Raw genomic sequence first — 14,832 nt, 5'->3', positions numbered from 1 at the left:
GACTCCTGCAGGCCAGTGATGACCCTAGTTAAGGCAGGAGGTGTCCAGCGACTAGGGAGAGGCTGAGGCAGTGCTCTGGGGGTTACAGGGAGGAGACTCCTCTGTCTGGCCAGGATCTGGGCAGGATGGATGCCAAACAGCCTTTCTTGGACTCAAAGGAATGTAGGAGCAGGTGGACAGAGGGGAGAATGTAAGAGACAAGACAAAACGAAACAAAACAAAAGACACACACACAGAGGAAAGGGCAGGGCTCACTAGGGGAGCAGCAAAACCTACTTCATCTGGATTATAAAGTTTGTGAAGTTGGGGCTGACTCAGGAGGACCAAATTGTAAGCAGGGGCATCTGCCCTCTGTCTGTCACCAATGGGGACTGAGCAGGGAGGGGCAAGAGAGCTCAGCTCAGGACGAAATGGACAGACTAAAGGGACAAAGATGAAGGGAGCGGGTGGGTTGGCATTCTACCGCAATAGTCCAGGCAGTAGCCTGTAGACTGTTGCCTGTAGATCAGCAATGGGACGGATGGACAGGGGCAAACAGCTTCCTTTGGGGATCTGCCCTCCCCTTCCAGAGAAGGGAGAATTGTGCTGGGAGCAGACAGAAAAGACCATTTCAGATTGGTTTTCTTTTTTAATACCAACCAACACAGCGGGTTCCCTCCTCGTTGAGATGGTAGCCACGGCCACAGTTGGGCACGTTCTTCTGGCACGTGTAGGAGCCCTCCGTGTTGATGCATGTCTGCCCGACAGGGCATGGGGCACTGATACTTAAACATTCATTGATATCTACAGTGGGGAAAGACAGACGGCGGCGTTAAACTTGGAGGGCTTCCAAAACCCAACAGCTGGATCTCCACATCCCACTTCCCCCCTCTTTATAAAACCACAAGTGGAGTGACTGTGATGCCCTCAACTGGGACCACACGGCAGCCTCCCAACTGGCTCCCAGATTCACCAGCACGATACACCTTGACTACCACCTCCCCACTCCATCTTCCTGCCTCTCAACACCTCCATCTTTCACCACACCGAATCCAAAGCTGCCTGCCTGTGAACCCCACACCGTGAACTTGGCAATTCAGATGCCAACCTGTATTCACGTGCTCCTCCGGAGTGGTCACTCAGATCCTGCCTCTTTACCCACCTCATCCCTGCCTGGAAAGCAGTCGCCCCGCCTCCCTGACGAACATGTCTCTCTTAGACTTGAACAGTCTCCTCGGCACACCTCCCCCTGCCCACCTGCCCCCGTTCTGGGCTCCACGCGGACTCAGGGCACCAGGGAAGGGTTGCTGTAAGCTCACGACACAGTGAGTGCCCTCCCCGACTAGACATGCCTCTGATGGGGGACCATGGGGCGGGCGTTCATCCCCCTTGAACACACGCCCAGCCAGTGTGACCCAGTAAACAAGGAGAACTCGGTTACACTTCTGTTCACTCCTCATGCTCACATTTGGTGCAAACTCACACAGACTGAACCTCCTACGAGCAGTCTTCTAAAAGGAACTAAGGTCTTAAGAATCACTTTGTTCGACGCTTATAAACCATCTGGGGGGGGGGAGGTGTGTGGGTACCAAGAGAAAGAGTGATGGGAGAGGATCAGGGTCCTTCTCCCCTCCAACCAAGCCCCACCCTCCTCAGACACATGGTGGGAGGGACTCCCTCCCGACCTGGAGTCGGCCTTTGTGCTGACGGTCTCACCAATGCTGCACTTTACAGTTTACAAAAGCTTTTACCTCCATTACTGCCCTTGACGACCATAGCTAGCCTGCAAGTTAGGCAGGGCCATGATTATTATTTATATTTTATTTTATTTCATTTTTGTTTGTTTTGGGAGAGGTAATTAGATTTATTTATGTATTTCTAATGGAGGCACTGGGGATTGAACCCAGGACCTTGTGCATGCTGAGCACATGCTCTACCACTGAGCTCTACCCTCCCCTCATCTCCATTTTATAAACAGGAAACTCCCCAAGCCCAAGGCTGGAGTTGGGGCTCACTCAGGTCTAGAACCAGGGTCTCCCTCCTCCCAGCCAGGACGAGGGCCCTTAAATTTGAGGGCATGGGATAAACCACAGCCCACCGGCCAGACCCAGCCCACTGCCTGCTTCTGTAAATGCGGTTCTACCGAAGCCCATTCTTTACTGCATTGTCTACGGCAGGGACCCTGCGGTGGGCGAAGCTGGTATTTACTCTCTCGCTCTTCACAGGGAAAGCCTGGCTGCCGCCCAGCATGAGGCTGTGTTTGTTTGTTTGTTTGTTTGTTTATTTATTTATTTAATTTTAGAACATTTATTTTTAGTACAATGTATTTATTTAGGGGAGGAGGTGATTAAGTTTATTTATTTTAATTTTTTTTAATGGAGGTTCTGGGGACCTTGTGCATGCTAAGCACGCGCTCCACCACTGAGCTCTACCCTCCCCGCCCAAAGGCTGTGTTTAGAAACGTGACTGCTGCCTTCCCCCAAGTGCAAGCTTCCTGTGCTCCAGTTGTGGCTAACGCTCCCAAACCCATGCCAGGAAACACTGGCATATGGGATCCAGAGAGGGGAGCCTGCCAGCCTGTGAGCTCCACGAGGTGAGGACCAGGTGATCGATGAGTGAATGAATAAATGAATGGGAGAGTGAATAAACAAAGCAAGTGGAAAAAAAAAAAGGCCCAAGTGGTCTGGGAACACACCGCACAGCCTCTCCTCTGAGCGGCCCGTGCAGGAAGAGCCTAGATGATGCCCCGTCACTTTGTTTAACCCAGTGACCACAGAACCCAGGACCCATGAACATCCCAAGACCGGAGTGGATCCACGGGTGGGAAGCCCTGTGCCGGCCTCACCTCTGGTCCTCACTAAAGCAGAAAGGAAGATGGACCAGGGGAGGAATTTCAAAGAAAAAGAAAAGTGAAAACCTGGAGAAGATGTGATAGTTGCAAGGCTCTGGGTGACCAAACCTCAAGGTCCTAGAACATTCTGTGTTTTATAACAGGGAAAGAGGCCTCTGCTTTCTCGGACCCCAGCCCTGGGTGGAGCTTTGCAGCCACAGGGCCGCCTGCTTCGTGGCCGGAGGGGAAACAGGCTCTCGGGGTGCCAGGGACGGGTGCAGGGGCTCCAGGAAGATGGAGTCTGGCCACACACAAGCTTCCACCACAGATCCCACTGTCCTGCGGGAGTGAGGGTGACGTCTGCAGAGGCATGCAGACGGAAGACGCAGGCCGCACACGGGGAGGGGGACTGCCCTCGTCCTGAAACTGTCCTGACACTCTCCTTCTATCTTGTTCCACTTTCTCCTTGTAAAGATGTATTTTGGACAATGCAATCATTTCTTAAAAGATGACATAACCACATGGACATGAAATGATGTCAAAATACATTAAGGAGGTTAAAAAAAAAGGAAGTGGCAGAACCGTCTGGTCTCATTTAAAAAAAAATATATATATATATAAAGTCTCGGGCACACAGACACTGCCCAGCAGGGGAGACGCTCTCCCTTTCTGCACTCGGGTTTTGCTTGCTTTTTTGTAAAGATGTGTGTAACTTTTGATGTAGAAAAGATAACTTTTAAAAAGAAAGAATCCTGAACTTGGTTGCAAGGATAGTGGGCACACGAAAAGGGAGGACCCCCGGGTGGGGTGGGGAGGTAGCGCCTCTAGGAACAGGGGGGAGGCAGAGCTACAGCCAGTCCTGGGCTCCGCCCCCTGCGCAGGCCGGCACCCTGCAGTAGGGGGGAAGCAGTAGGGGGAAACCGGGGCCAAGTGGAGACCTGCGCGAGTTCTTTCTTTGTGGAAATCAGGCTGATTTTGCCATGAGTCAGGGTTTCCATTCCCAGCAGATGCCATCCTCCGTGGAGCCCCCTGCAAGTACACTGCAAGTCCAGGCAGGACCCGCCTCCCTCCAGCCCGGCCTGGCCTGGGAGAGCCATCAGCCTCCCGCTGAGGTGGGGGTGGGCCCCATCTGGGAGTGATGACAGCCCCGCTGGCAGGAGGCTGGCCAGGAGCCAACTGCAGCCCAGCTGAGGCGCCCACAGCTCAGACGCCTCCGTTGAAAGGGGGGGCTTTAGGAACAAAGACTGGGGGTTGGGTTCAGACAAGGCCCCTGTCCTAAGGGATGGATATTCTACTTGTCTTTAAATATGGAATGGTAATAAAAGCGGGAAGGGCTTTCGATCCAAACTATCATTTCAAATCAAAGCAATGATACAGATTTACCTGCAAGAGGGTAAGATAGAAATAAGACTGAAATTCTTGGTCCCTTGCTCAGGGCGGTGCCGGTCTTTGTGGGGGATGGGTGACGGGGCAGCCCGAGGGCGGGTGGATTCTGACTAGCAGCACCTGCAGCTCAGATCAGGGACACGTCTTTCTGACCTCAAAGGGAGGACCTGGAAGCTTCTGCTGAGCAGAGGGCAAGGGCAGCCTGGCAGATGGACTCAAATGCCAACGGCAGACAGTGACCTGGTCAAGTGGTTAGCCTGGGCGACCGCAGGACAAAGCAAGAGCTCGCCTCCTGTTTCCAGAACAGGTCACTCTGGCCACCACTCCCATCCCCTCACCCCTGCCCGCGCTGCCTCTCTAGCTGGAGCAGTAGCAGACCTTCTCTTTTCACTAAATTCCATGGGATTTTCTTTCATTTCACATCGCTCTTCCTCTGATAGCAACACAGTATTTTGCTATTTCAATCATTTTTCAGTGTACAGATGAGTGACATTAAGCACATTCACAGTGTTACGCGACCATGATCAGCACCGCCCACCCACAGAACTTTTCCGTCATTCTAAGCAGAACTCCACCTACCACGCACACACTCCCCACCCGCCTCCCCCAGGCCCCCGGCAACCACCATCCTTCTTTCTGTCTATGAATTTGACTAGTGGACCACACAGAGTTCTTTTAAAACCAGGTTTTAATATACGGGGCATTTCTCAATCACCTTGTTTAATCCTGGCCTCAGGCCTACAAGCCAGATATTCTGGTTAACCCCATTTTAAAGAGGAGGAAATTGAGGCTCAGAGGGAGTGAGTAAATGACCTTAGGTCACTCAGTTCAGCACCAAGCGTCTCTGACTTCAAAACTCAAGCTCCTTCATCTAAACCAGGGGCTGCTGAACTACAGCCGCGGAGCCAAACCCAGCCTGCCGCCTGTTTGTGTAAATAAAGTTTTATTGGGACACGGGCCTGCCCATTTGTTCACATACCCATGTCTGCTTTCCAGCTGCAACAGCAGAGCTGAGTAGTTGCCACTAAGACCTCGCAGTGCCTAATGTGTTTGATCTCGGCTCTTTATAGAAAAAGTCTGCCAAGTCTGTTCTGTATCCAGCTCCCCAGATTCTAGAGACTCGGCCCATCACCGGACGGCTCACCCGCCTGGGGGACCCCGCTAGCCCTGGTGGCAGTGTCTTACCAATACAGTTGCCTAGAGCATCTTGTATAAAGCCACTCTTGCACTGTAGCTTGGGTCTGCAGCGGAAGGATCCCAGAGTATTCTGACAGATAAAATCGGGGAGGCAGTTATGAATACCACTCTCACACTCGTCAATATCTGGTACATCATAAAAAAAGGAAATTGTTAGCAACAGTCCTGCCAGAAGCATGTTACAACACTTTAAAAATCACAAGAAAGTTTTTTTTTCTTTTTTTTTTTAAATGCTCATTACTCAGACTATAACCCAAAACATTCCAACAGAGAGGTCACAGACAAAAAGGGCCTTAGTTAGCCAAACGGCGCTCATGTGGCTCAAGATCTGGAACCCTGACTTTTTTCCCAAGGCTCTTATGATGCAAATTTTGTTATATAATAAATAACCCAGGCATTTTCCTGGCAATACGTGGTTTGGTTTGGTTTTCATTGCAGGCTAAGTGCATGTTTAGCTTAGACTGCAAAGCAGTGATTATCTTGGTGGTAAAATAAACAGTCTCCGTAAACTTACTCATCCTCAGGTTCTCACAATATTCCGATATTAACAATGGCAATTGTCATGATCGGACCTGCTGGCTGCCCTTCCCTTCAAGTTCACGGCTGTCAAATGTTCAAAAGTGTATACTCAGCTGGCTGGGCCCCTGGGTCCTCTAGGTCCAAACCGCCCAGTGAGTCTGCAGGAGTGGAGAGGACTGGGCTTGCCCAAAGGCCCTCAGACGTCAGGAGGGTGTGACTTGCTTTTGAATTAGCCTCACAATTCAACCGACGTTTTTACACAAGTGGTTTTGTCGTCCTAAAGGCCTGGAAACCCTCAGCAGAAAACTATGTTCTAACAGATCCTCTTCAAAGGCTCATCTGCCAAATAACATCTATGGTTTGGCGGGGAAAAGCCAGCAGCCAGAAATGTCATGTTTTTATGCAGCGGAAAGGAATATGCTTTGAACTTCAAGGGAGCCTGGAATCAGATGGAAGGCAGCTGTTGTGCAAAAAATAATTTTTTTGGTTGGGGGAGGCGGTTGGAAAACACAAGTGAGCACCTGAAATTCATTTTTGGTCTTGCTGTTAAATGACCATGCTCTGAGCCTTTTCAAAAATCCAAACCCTCCACTGTCATTAACTCAGCATTACGGTCAAGAAAGTAAATCTTCGCTAATAACAGGGTTGGCCAGTGCCCCAGGCAGCCGCAGCACCACGGAGCCTAGACCCCAGGGGAGCCCTGTGCCCCTGCTCCCATTATATCCTGTCTACTCCCAGGAGGTGGGGGGGGGGTGAGGTTTTTAGACTTGGAGCTCATTATACCTTTGCAGTCATTGTCCTCTGTGAGCTCATAGCCAGTCCCACAGCTGCTGTCTCGCTGGCAGCGGAAAGAGCCCACTGTATTGATGCAGGATTCTCCAAGCCGGCAGTTTTGGCTGCCTGTGATGCATTCATTGATATCTAGGAGAGACACAGGCCGTGCAGGAGTAACCAACGGGAACGACGGATCCTCACGCTTTATCAGAAGGCCCAGTGGGATGGGGTCCCTGCATGCACCGAGACGCCCGCGTGCGTGCATACTCGGGGCGGGCACTGGCGCGGACTCCTGGGCACTCTATCAAAGCAAAAGCCAAAGTGGTGGTTTCTCCCCCATGCCGAGTTTCAGATCTATTGCTTTTTCTGAGCACCTGCTAAGCACGTGCCAGGCCCTGAATGGGAGTCATGCGATCCTTAAGAACCCTGCACGGGGCTATCACCTCCCTCCATCTCCCCTACCTCCCTGATGAGGGGCCAAGAGAGGCTGGGGGATGTGCCCAGGGATCCAGCAGATCCTGGATTCAGAGCTCGGTCAGACCCCAAACCCAGCCCTGTCTCCCAACACAGTGTTTATATCCTCCCCAGTGTCGTGGCAGAAGCCACACGCTGCAAACTCCAAGGAAACTCTAGGTCCAGGGAACACTCGGAAACCTGGCTTGTTCTTCACCTATGGATGGGGCCCAGAGTGGTGCAAAGTGGGCCCTGCCTGGATGTGGAGCAGAGACAGAGGGGTTCCCGAGTGCAGCGATCTGCCATCTCGCTGTCGCCCGGAGTGCAGCAACGTTTACCTTCGCAGGAGACACCGTCGGAGAGCAGCTGGTAGCCCACAAAGCAGGAGCACACGACCTCCTCCCCCGTGTCTCGGCACTGCTGCTTGCAGGGCCCGCCGCCTGCAATCAGAGCAAACGTGAGCGGAGGCCAGAGGTGCCCGGAGACCTCCTGGTCATCTGGGTGTCTGGATGGGGCCAGAGGACATGCCCACAGGGTGGATAACACAGAAAGGTAGGCTCCCCAGCTGGAGCCCGCCGCAGCCTGCACAGCACCCGCCCTTCCCAGGGAAGCCCCAGGTGGGCTCTGGCATCCCCAGGGCTGCGCTTCGGTCCCGGCCCTGGTGACAGACGGGGGCGCGCAGGGTGGTCCCTGTAGGTCGAGGTGGAGCTGAAGGGGGCGAGGCAGAAAAGAGTGTGATGCTACTGCCCAGCACAGACCCCGAGAGTGCAGTCCCCCTCCCCAGGGTGCAGTCCCCCTCCCCAGGGACGCCAGGCCCTGAAGAGGCTCCCATCTCCCCCCAGATCTCTCAGGGCAGCCCTGCCAGCCCATTTCCAATGCCACTGCCTCAGCTCTGGCTGCCCGCCCCCAGGCTCTCTGAGCATCCTGGGTGCCACCCCTCTGACCTTGTTTCCCACAGGGCAGCCAGTGTGACGCTCGAAGAGCATCTCACGGGGACAAACCTCCATGAAACAAAGTTGTCACTGCTGCACAGGGCTGGCTGGGCCCTGCCCACTTCTCCAGCCTCTTCCTCGATCCCTGCACCCCACCTCTCCCCAACCCCACGGCCCCCTGCCCAGCCCAGCTGAGGGTCTGCATGTCTCCACTCCCACTGCCCAGTACCCCCAACAATGTCACCTTCCTGGCTAACCCATCCTCACCCACTGCAAACCAGCTACCCCCTCCCCCAGGAAGACCCTCCTATTCCCCCCAAAGAGGATTATGGGTCTTTCCAGGGCTCTCTGCTCCCCTTCCCCCCACCCCCAGGCCTCTGTGCCATCTGTCACTGTCCACTGAACCACAGCATTTTGTGATTAAACTGGTTCCCTAATTAATGCCCAGGCACAAGGCAAGTCACTGAACAACCCTGTGGAGCAGCCCTGCCAGTCCAGACATGCAGGAATGTCCCCTAAAGAGAAATAAAATCTTACCCTATGGAAAACAAAGCCGCAAAACCCTACCGACTTTAAACTTGCAACTGTCTCCCTTGTGAGACAAATGGATATTACAGATGGCACGGCGGAGCTCCAGGGCCCAAAGGGGCTCCCAGCCTTGGGGGGTCACCGTTCACAAGTCTGTGAGCTGCGGCGGGAGGGCTTTGAAAGCCAGCTACCCACACGGCCCCGGCCCCTTCTCTACAAGCCCACCGCCCCCCTCGGCTGCCTGCCAGGCCCCAGCTAGGAGGACAGGAAAGCGGGGAGCCCGGGAGTGCGGGAGGACAGCGACTTACAGCTGACTCCCAGCCAAGGGCACTTCCCTGAGCAAAGCCTGGGGTCAAGCTTCCAGCAAGATGAGCAGTGACTCTCCCTCGGGGTTAATTAACCATCGGGAGGTACCAGTCTCACCTCGGCAGCGGTCATTCAGGTAGGGGTCCTCTTGTTCCTCCTCCATCTCAGAAATCTTAGCTAAGGGGAAAGAGGCAAAAACACGTTTGTCCACACGCAGCGGCCATCTTAACTTGGCGCAAACTCCGAATATGTTATCTTCTTGTAAACATCAGGCAGTCCTGCCTGTTTGTACATCTTATAAACAGCTCAGCATTCGTTTTATCTTTTTTTAAAACAGACTTACACTCATAGATGTAGCTAAATCTCCAAAAGATCTATTATAACAGAAACAGCGCTGGCACATGGGCCCGGGATCATCAACCTAACGCCAAGGCTGGTTACGCTGCCCACGTTACTTGAATATTTCTGCAAATGCAGTCACAGCCCTACTGTAAATTAAGTCACATCCTCCAAAGCTAAAACAATGCACCTGGTAAACACTTCTGATTTTGAGTTGAGTTGTGTTCCCCCTCAAAGACATTGCAGTTCTCACCCCCAGTACCTGGGAATGTGACCTGATTTGGGGGAAGGGGCTTTGCTGATGATCAAGTTAAGATGAGGTCATTAGGATGGGTCCTGAGCCAATGATCAGTGTCCTTACAGAAAGGAGAAATTTAGAAAGAGAGACAGATACACACAGAGGAAAAACGATGGGAAGCAACAGGAGAAGACAGTCAACCACAAGCCCCGGAAGACCCGAGGCTGCTGGAAGCTGGGAGGGGAGCCCTCAGGAGGAGCCGGCCCTGCCGACACCTTGGCCTCGGATCCCAGCCTCTAGACTATGAGACTATCCACTTTTGTTGTTTAAGCCCCCAGTCTGAGGTCCTTTATCCCTGCAGCCCCAGGAAACAAATACACTTATTTTATAGTTTGCCTGCAAAGCTCAATTTAGCATCAGTATTCACTCATACAATTCATTCAGCAAAGATGTCTGAGCATCTGCCCTGAGGGTCAAGGACAGATAAGGCCCCTACTCTCAACAGGAGATTCAACAGGGGGATAGGATCGGGGGACCCAGTGGGGGACCAGGGCCCTAATTTAAAAGGGTGGTATTCCACTGGAAGTTCTGCCGTAATATAAGAAATGGATTCGTCCTTTTAATCTGAGTGGGTGTACCCAAGGTGGGGGGAGAATCCCCAGAATACTTGCAGGCCATGCCCTGTGATGCTGAGGACCTTCCACAGGACGGAGCGACAGTGACCACAAGTCAGTCACAGTTCAACAGCCACCACATCACAACGCGGGGCGGGAAAGCGCAAATCCAAGCGTGTCCCCGGCACAGCCACGCTTACAGGAGAGAAGGAAGGGAGCCAGAAAGAAGACTAGAAGGACGTGTGATCTAATGGAAACAGCATTTATCTCCGTGTCGACTTCCTCTTCCTTTTACCTTTCTGTGTCTTCTAAAATGCCTACAGTGAGCGCATGATACGTGCACACTGGAATAATAACCATCGGTAAAAAGAAACATGTTAGTAATTCTGCTGTAAATTTCAGTGTAACACTTTATATACGCCAACTATGCATAAGGCGTTACTTTTTAGGGGCTATTAAAATATGATAAGGGTCCCTAAATAATTCAAGGAACTTTCCAGCTGGGGAGGAAATAAGCCAGAGACCTTTAGGGTGGGAGTTGCCTCTAGGTTAGGAGGCTGGGAGCACCTTTCTCAGGATCTTTAATTTGGGGACTCTTCATTCACTTGGTGCAATGCATCCCGGCAAAGACCTCCCATGTGCCAGACAAGGGCCAGGGTGTCCAGACCCCATCCTCCAAAGGACTCACAGTGACAAGGTCACTCGTGAGATGGGTGATGAGGTCATCAAGGTTTCCAGTGTTCTTCAGGGGCCAGCAAGCCTGCAGGGAAAAACCACTTCTCTTCCTGCTAGAAAAGGAATCTTGACCCTAAGCCTCCACAGCCTCAGTCTCCCAATCTGTGGAATGGACATAACCAAGATATGCCCGAGCACAGTTCTTCCCAAAGGAACCAGGCTCCTTCCCTCGTCTCAGACCGATACTTGGATAAATTTTAATAACTGCTCATCAGAACAGCAAAGTTAAGAGGACATATAAGCTCCAATTTTATATTTAGATTAAACAGACATGAGTTACTCTATCAAATGCTTACAGATGTTTTCAAAAGCTTACTCTCAATATCTGTACTTATTTTGTTTCAGGCCAGCATTGGTCTGTGGGCCCACTGTGTGGCCCTGTGGTAGCACACAGTAGGCCCACAATAAACGTTAGTGGAAGAGAGGAAGGCAGGTCTGCGGGTGAGCAGGAAACCACAGGGAAGTCCTCATGGAGACACAGAGGAAGGCCTGGAGCAAGAACTGAAGCAGATGAAAGACAAGGGAGAAAGACGACATCTGGAGAGCAGAGAGCCCAGATCAGAGACGCAGGAGAAATTCTCCACCAGGGTGAATACTCTGAATCATTTAAAGGGAAAATGTCATCTCTGATTTCAAAAGTCAAGGAGGGAGCCAGAATGTGGTTCCAATTCCCCTTTATGACTAAGATAGCTGAAATCAGCCCCATGGCATCCACAGGCCCTGGACTTGAGAAATCAAAACAAAGAATGGAAGAACAGTCTTTTGACGCAAGACCCCAAAGCCACAGGAATGGATGGCCTGACTTAGGGACCACTGGTCTGCGAGCTCTTCCTTCCTACCCCTGCCTGCCCCTTACCCACTTTTAACAGAAGGCAGACAGAGCTCACAGTGAGAAGGCCAAGGTCCCAGTCACGCAGCAAGCTTGGAGCAGAGCAGACGCCTGAAATTTTCCAGGGCTCTTTCCATTATGACACAGGAAACCATTGCATAAGTGGAAGAGATGATTAGACAAGCCAGAAGTTTCCTGAACCATGTAACTGAACCGAGCCCCAAGGCTTCAGGATTTATGTGGCTTCGGACAAATAGAGGGTGGAGAGCTGAACTGGTGGACGCACAGCTGGGAGCACTCTTGAAGCTGCTCTTGGGGTCACTCGCCCCTTTGCTGAATAAATATCTAGTATTTGAAAGCTCACAGCCTGCTATTAATGACTGGTGCCCCCCCTCACCCCAGCCTCTTGTCTACACGTCATCAGCTTGAGATGGAGAGAGAGGGCTTCAGAAAGGTTAGGGTTCACAGAGCCAGGCACCCCGTCAAACACTTTCTAGCCCTTCTCTGACTTAATCCTGCCAACAACCTGATGTAGTAAGGACTGTAATTATCCCCATTCCACAGATGAGGGACCTGAGGTCTGGATCAATCAGTTTGCCCAAATGCATGTCAGGACAGGGACATGAATGCAGATTTGTGGGATCCCAGATCCCAAGCCCTCAGTTTCACTCCAGGACAGTGACGAATGTGAAACTGCTCTGACAATGAGAACCAATCTGTGCTGAGGTAAGGCAATGATGAATGCGCCCTCACTGCCTGGGATGGTCAGTTTTATGTGTCCACCTGGCTGGGCCAAGGTACCCAGATATCTGGTCCAACACTAACCTGGATATGGTTGTGATGGTATTTTTTTTAAATTACTATTATTTTTTTATGGAGGTACTGGGGATTGCACTGAGGGTCTTATGCATGCTAAGCATGAGCTCTACCACTGAGCTAAACTCGACCCCCCATAACAGTATTTTTAGATGAGATTAACATTTAAATCAGCACACTGTGATTAAAGCAGATTGCCCTGTTGTGTGGGTGGGCCTCGTCCAATCAGGTGAAGGCCTTAAGAAAAAGACAGACCTCCCCCAAGCTAGAAGGAATTCTGCTAGCAGACAGCCTTTGGGCTCAAGCTGCAACATCAGCTCTCCCCTGGGCCTCTGATCTGCAGGCCCACTCTGCAGATTTCAGACCTGCCAGCCCCTACAATTGTGTGAGCCAATTACTTAAAAATAAATCTCTCTCTTTGTACACATCATATTGGGTCTGTTTCTCTGGATAATTCTGACTAATGCACTGCCCAAGAAGGAAGAAAGGGAGGGGGAATTACCTGTCTCTTGAAGGTCCCCATTGTCCCCTGGGGCAAAGTCTGTGGCCTCCTGGCCCTTGACACAGCACGCCCGGAAGACCAGCCCACACTGGTACCCGACCATGAGGCTGTACTCGCAGCTCTGGCCCTGGGCCTGGGCCGCCCTTCCCAGCAGGCAGCAGTGGCAGCATCTCTGCAGACACAGTGGAGACCCCAGATGGAGAAGCCAGATACACAACACAGCAGAACCCCATGACCTCTCATCCCTGTTTACTCACTCTGACTTGTCCACCTCTTCTAAATGTTGGCAATAAACAGCAAAGCAAGCCAAGCCTGAGGCTTGCTGCCCACCGCCGCCCCCCTAATCTCGCAGGTCCTGGTTTTGACAGGAACCTTAAAGGGCCATATCCCATCAGGTGCTCCACGATGCCTGACTGCCCCCCACCACCCTACCTGGCCCAGCTTTCACCTCCAGGAAGAGGGGGCTGGGAGAGGGGGCTGGGAGAGGGGACTTTTGGGCTCACACACGAGCTCCCTAAGGGTCCGGGTCTTTTGCGTGGTCTGGGACTTCTCTACTATGCCTGGAAGGATGAATACACACCTTGTCTCTTCCCCGCACCATCCCCCTCCCAGTTAGGGTGGTTTGGGCAACAGGAAGGAACCTCAAGACTAGTCATCGAGTGAGGGACAGAGTTGCTGCCTGTCACCTGGAACCCAGTGTTCCCCAAAAGTCACACACGAATCCCAGGGACAACATTCACCCTGGCCCATGAAAAGCCCTGTTTCAGTCCTTATCATTCTAAGAAAAGCACAGAACTTTCCAAAAGATCCACAGCAGGAGCTGGGGAGGGGTGGCTTTGCTTGAGTTTCGTGGCGGTCGATGGGTCTCCATGCCTCTCACTCGACAGCCCCCTCCGCCGGAAAGGGCGGGAGCATTAGTTACCGCCTCCACCTTTCAGGTCCACCTTCCAGGAAACACAAATCACTCATCTGCCAAAGCGATCCGCCCCACTCCTGTTAGAGTGTTCCATGCCTTTCTCTCAAGTCTGGGGACACGGGCAGAAGTGTCTGCCAGGCAGACGGTGTCTGTAGAGCCCCAGCCCTTCCTGGGAGGCAGTCACTGGATGCGTAAGGTCCTGGCTCCCAGGCCCCCTTGACCAGGCCCCCCTCCCCCCAGCTCTCTCACACCAGAAGCCTCCTCCCGTGAAAGCCCACAAAGGCTGAGGGTGGGCAGAGGGGCTGTAGACCCCAGACCCTCTACGTGGAATCTCCCGCCACATCCCATCTGTGTGAAGAGAGTCCCCAGAAAGGAGCCCACGCGCCCCTTCCCGGGATCCTGCTTCAGTCTGATTCTTGCTCCTTGAAATTCCTTCCTGGGCTTCCTAACTGGGAACAGGTCATCTTTCCTCCAGGGAATTCATTTTCATCACCCGGCACCTCCAACAGAAACCCAGATGACCAGGGCAGTTAACTTTCCAAACTTGAGCCCCTCTGGCCGGGCTGTTTTTCTCCCTCAGAAGGTGGTAAGGGAGGGACAGCCTAATTTATCTGCAGTTCTCAGACCTGGGCGTGCTCTCAGGAACTTCTCCACATCTGTGCAAAGACACAGGCCTTCCACAGTGACAGAGGCCCTGAGCGACACGGCCTGGACTTGGAGGCCCAGGAAGGATGACATCATTCACTCACAGCTGACCTTCAGGGCGGGGCTCCCTCTGGATGGACCCCACTCCCAGCTCTGCCTCACCAGACCCTCCCCTGCTGGTCCTGAAAGGACCCCTTGTAGGGGCTGCTAAGAGGCCGCTTTGGAGTGTGGGCATCTCTGAACCTCAGTTCTCTCTTCTAGGGCAGTCACGGAGGTCACGTGTTACCAGAGGCT

General features: G+C 52.5%; 1 protein-coding gene across 3 annotated transcripts in view; it reads right to left on the bottom strand.

Annotated features, from left to right (window-relative positions):
* The window catches only part of FBLN1 (fibulin 1), a 78,230-nt gene that overhangs the window by 45,481 nt on the left and 17,917 nt on the right, over positions 1 to 14,832 (bottom strand). For all 3 annotated transcript variants that reach the window (XM_074375715.1, XM_074375713.1, XM_074375714.1), the window contains exons 4-9: positions 12,978 to 13,149; positions 9,022 to 9,081; positions 7,477 to 7,578; positions 6,695 to 6,832; positions 5,381 to 5,518; positions 640 to 783 (exon numbers count right to left, since the gene is read on the bottom strand). In XM_074375715.1, coding sequence (XP_074231816.1) covers positions 640 to 783; positions 5,381 to 5,518; positions 6,695 to 6,832; positions 7,477 to 7,578; positions 9,022 to 9,081; positions 12,978 to 13,149 — 754 coding nt within the window. The remainder of the gene's footprint in view (positions 1 to 639; positions 784 to 5,380; positions 5,519 to 6,694; positions 6,833 to 7,476; positions 7,579 to 9,021; positions 9,082 to 12,977; positions 13,150 to 14,832) is intronic.

This window comes from Camelus bactrianus, chromosome 12, assembly GCF_048773025.1.
Source record: "Camelus bactrianus isolate YW-2024 breed Bactrian camel chromosome 12, ASM4877302v1, whole genome shotgun sequence".
NCBI lineage: Eukaryota > Metazoa > Chordata > Mammalia > Artiodactyla > Camelidae > Camelus > Camelus bactrianus.
Note: the sequence above shows the minus strand (reverse complement) of the source record. Positions and strands in the feature narration are given on the sequence as shown.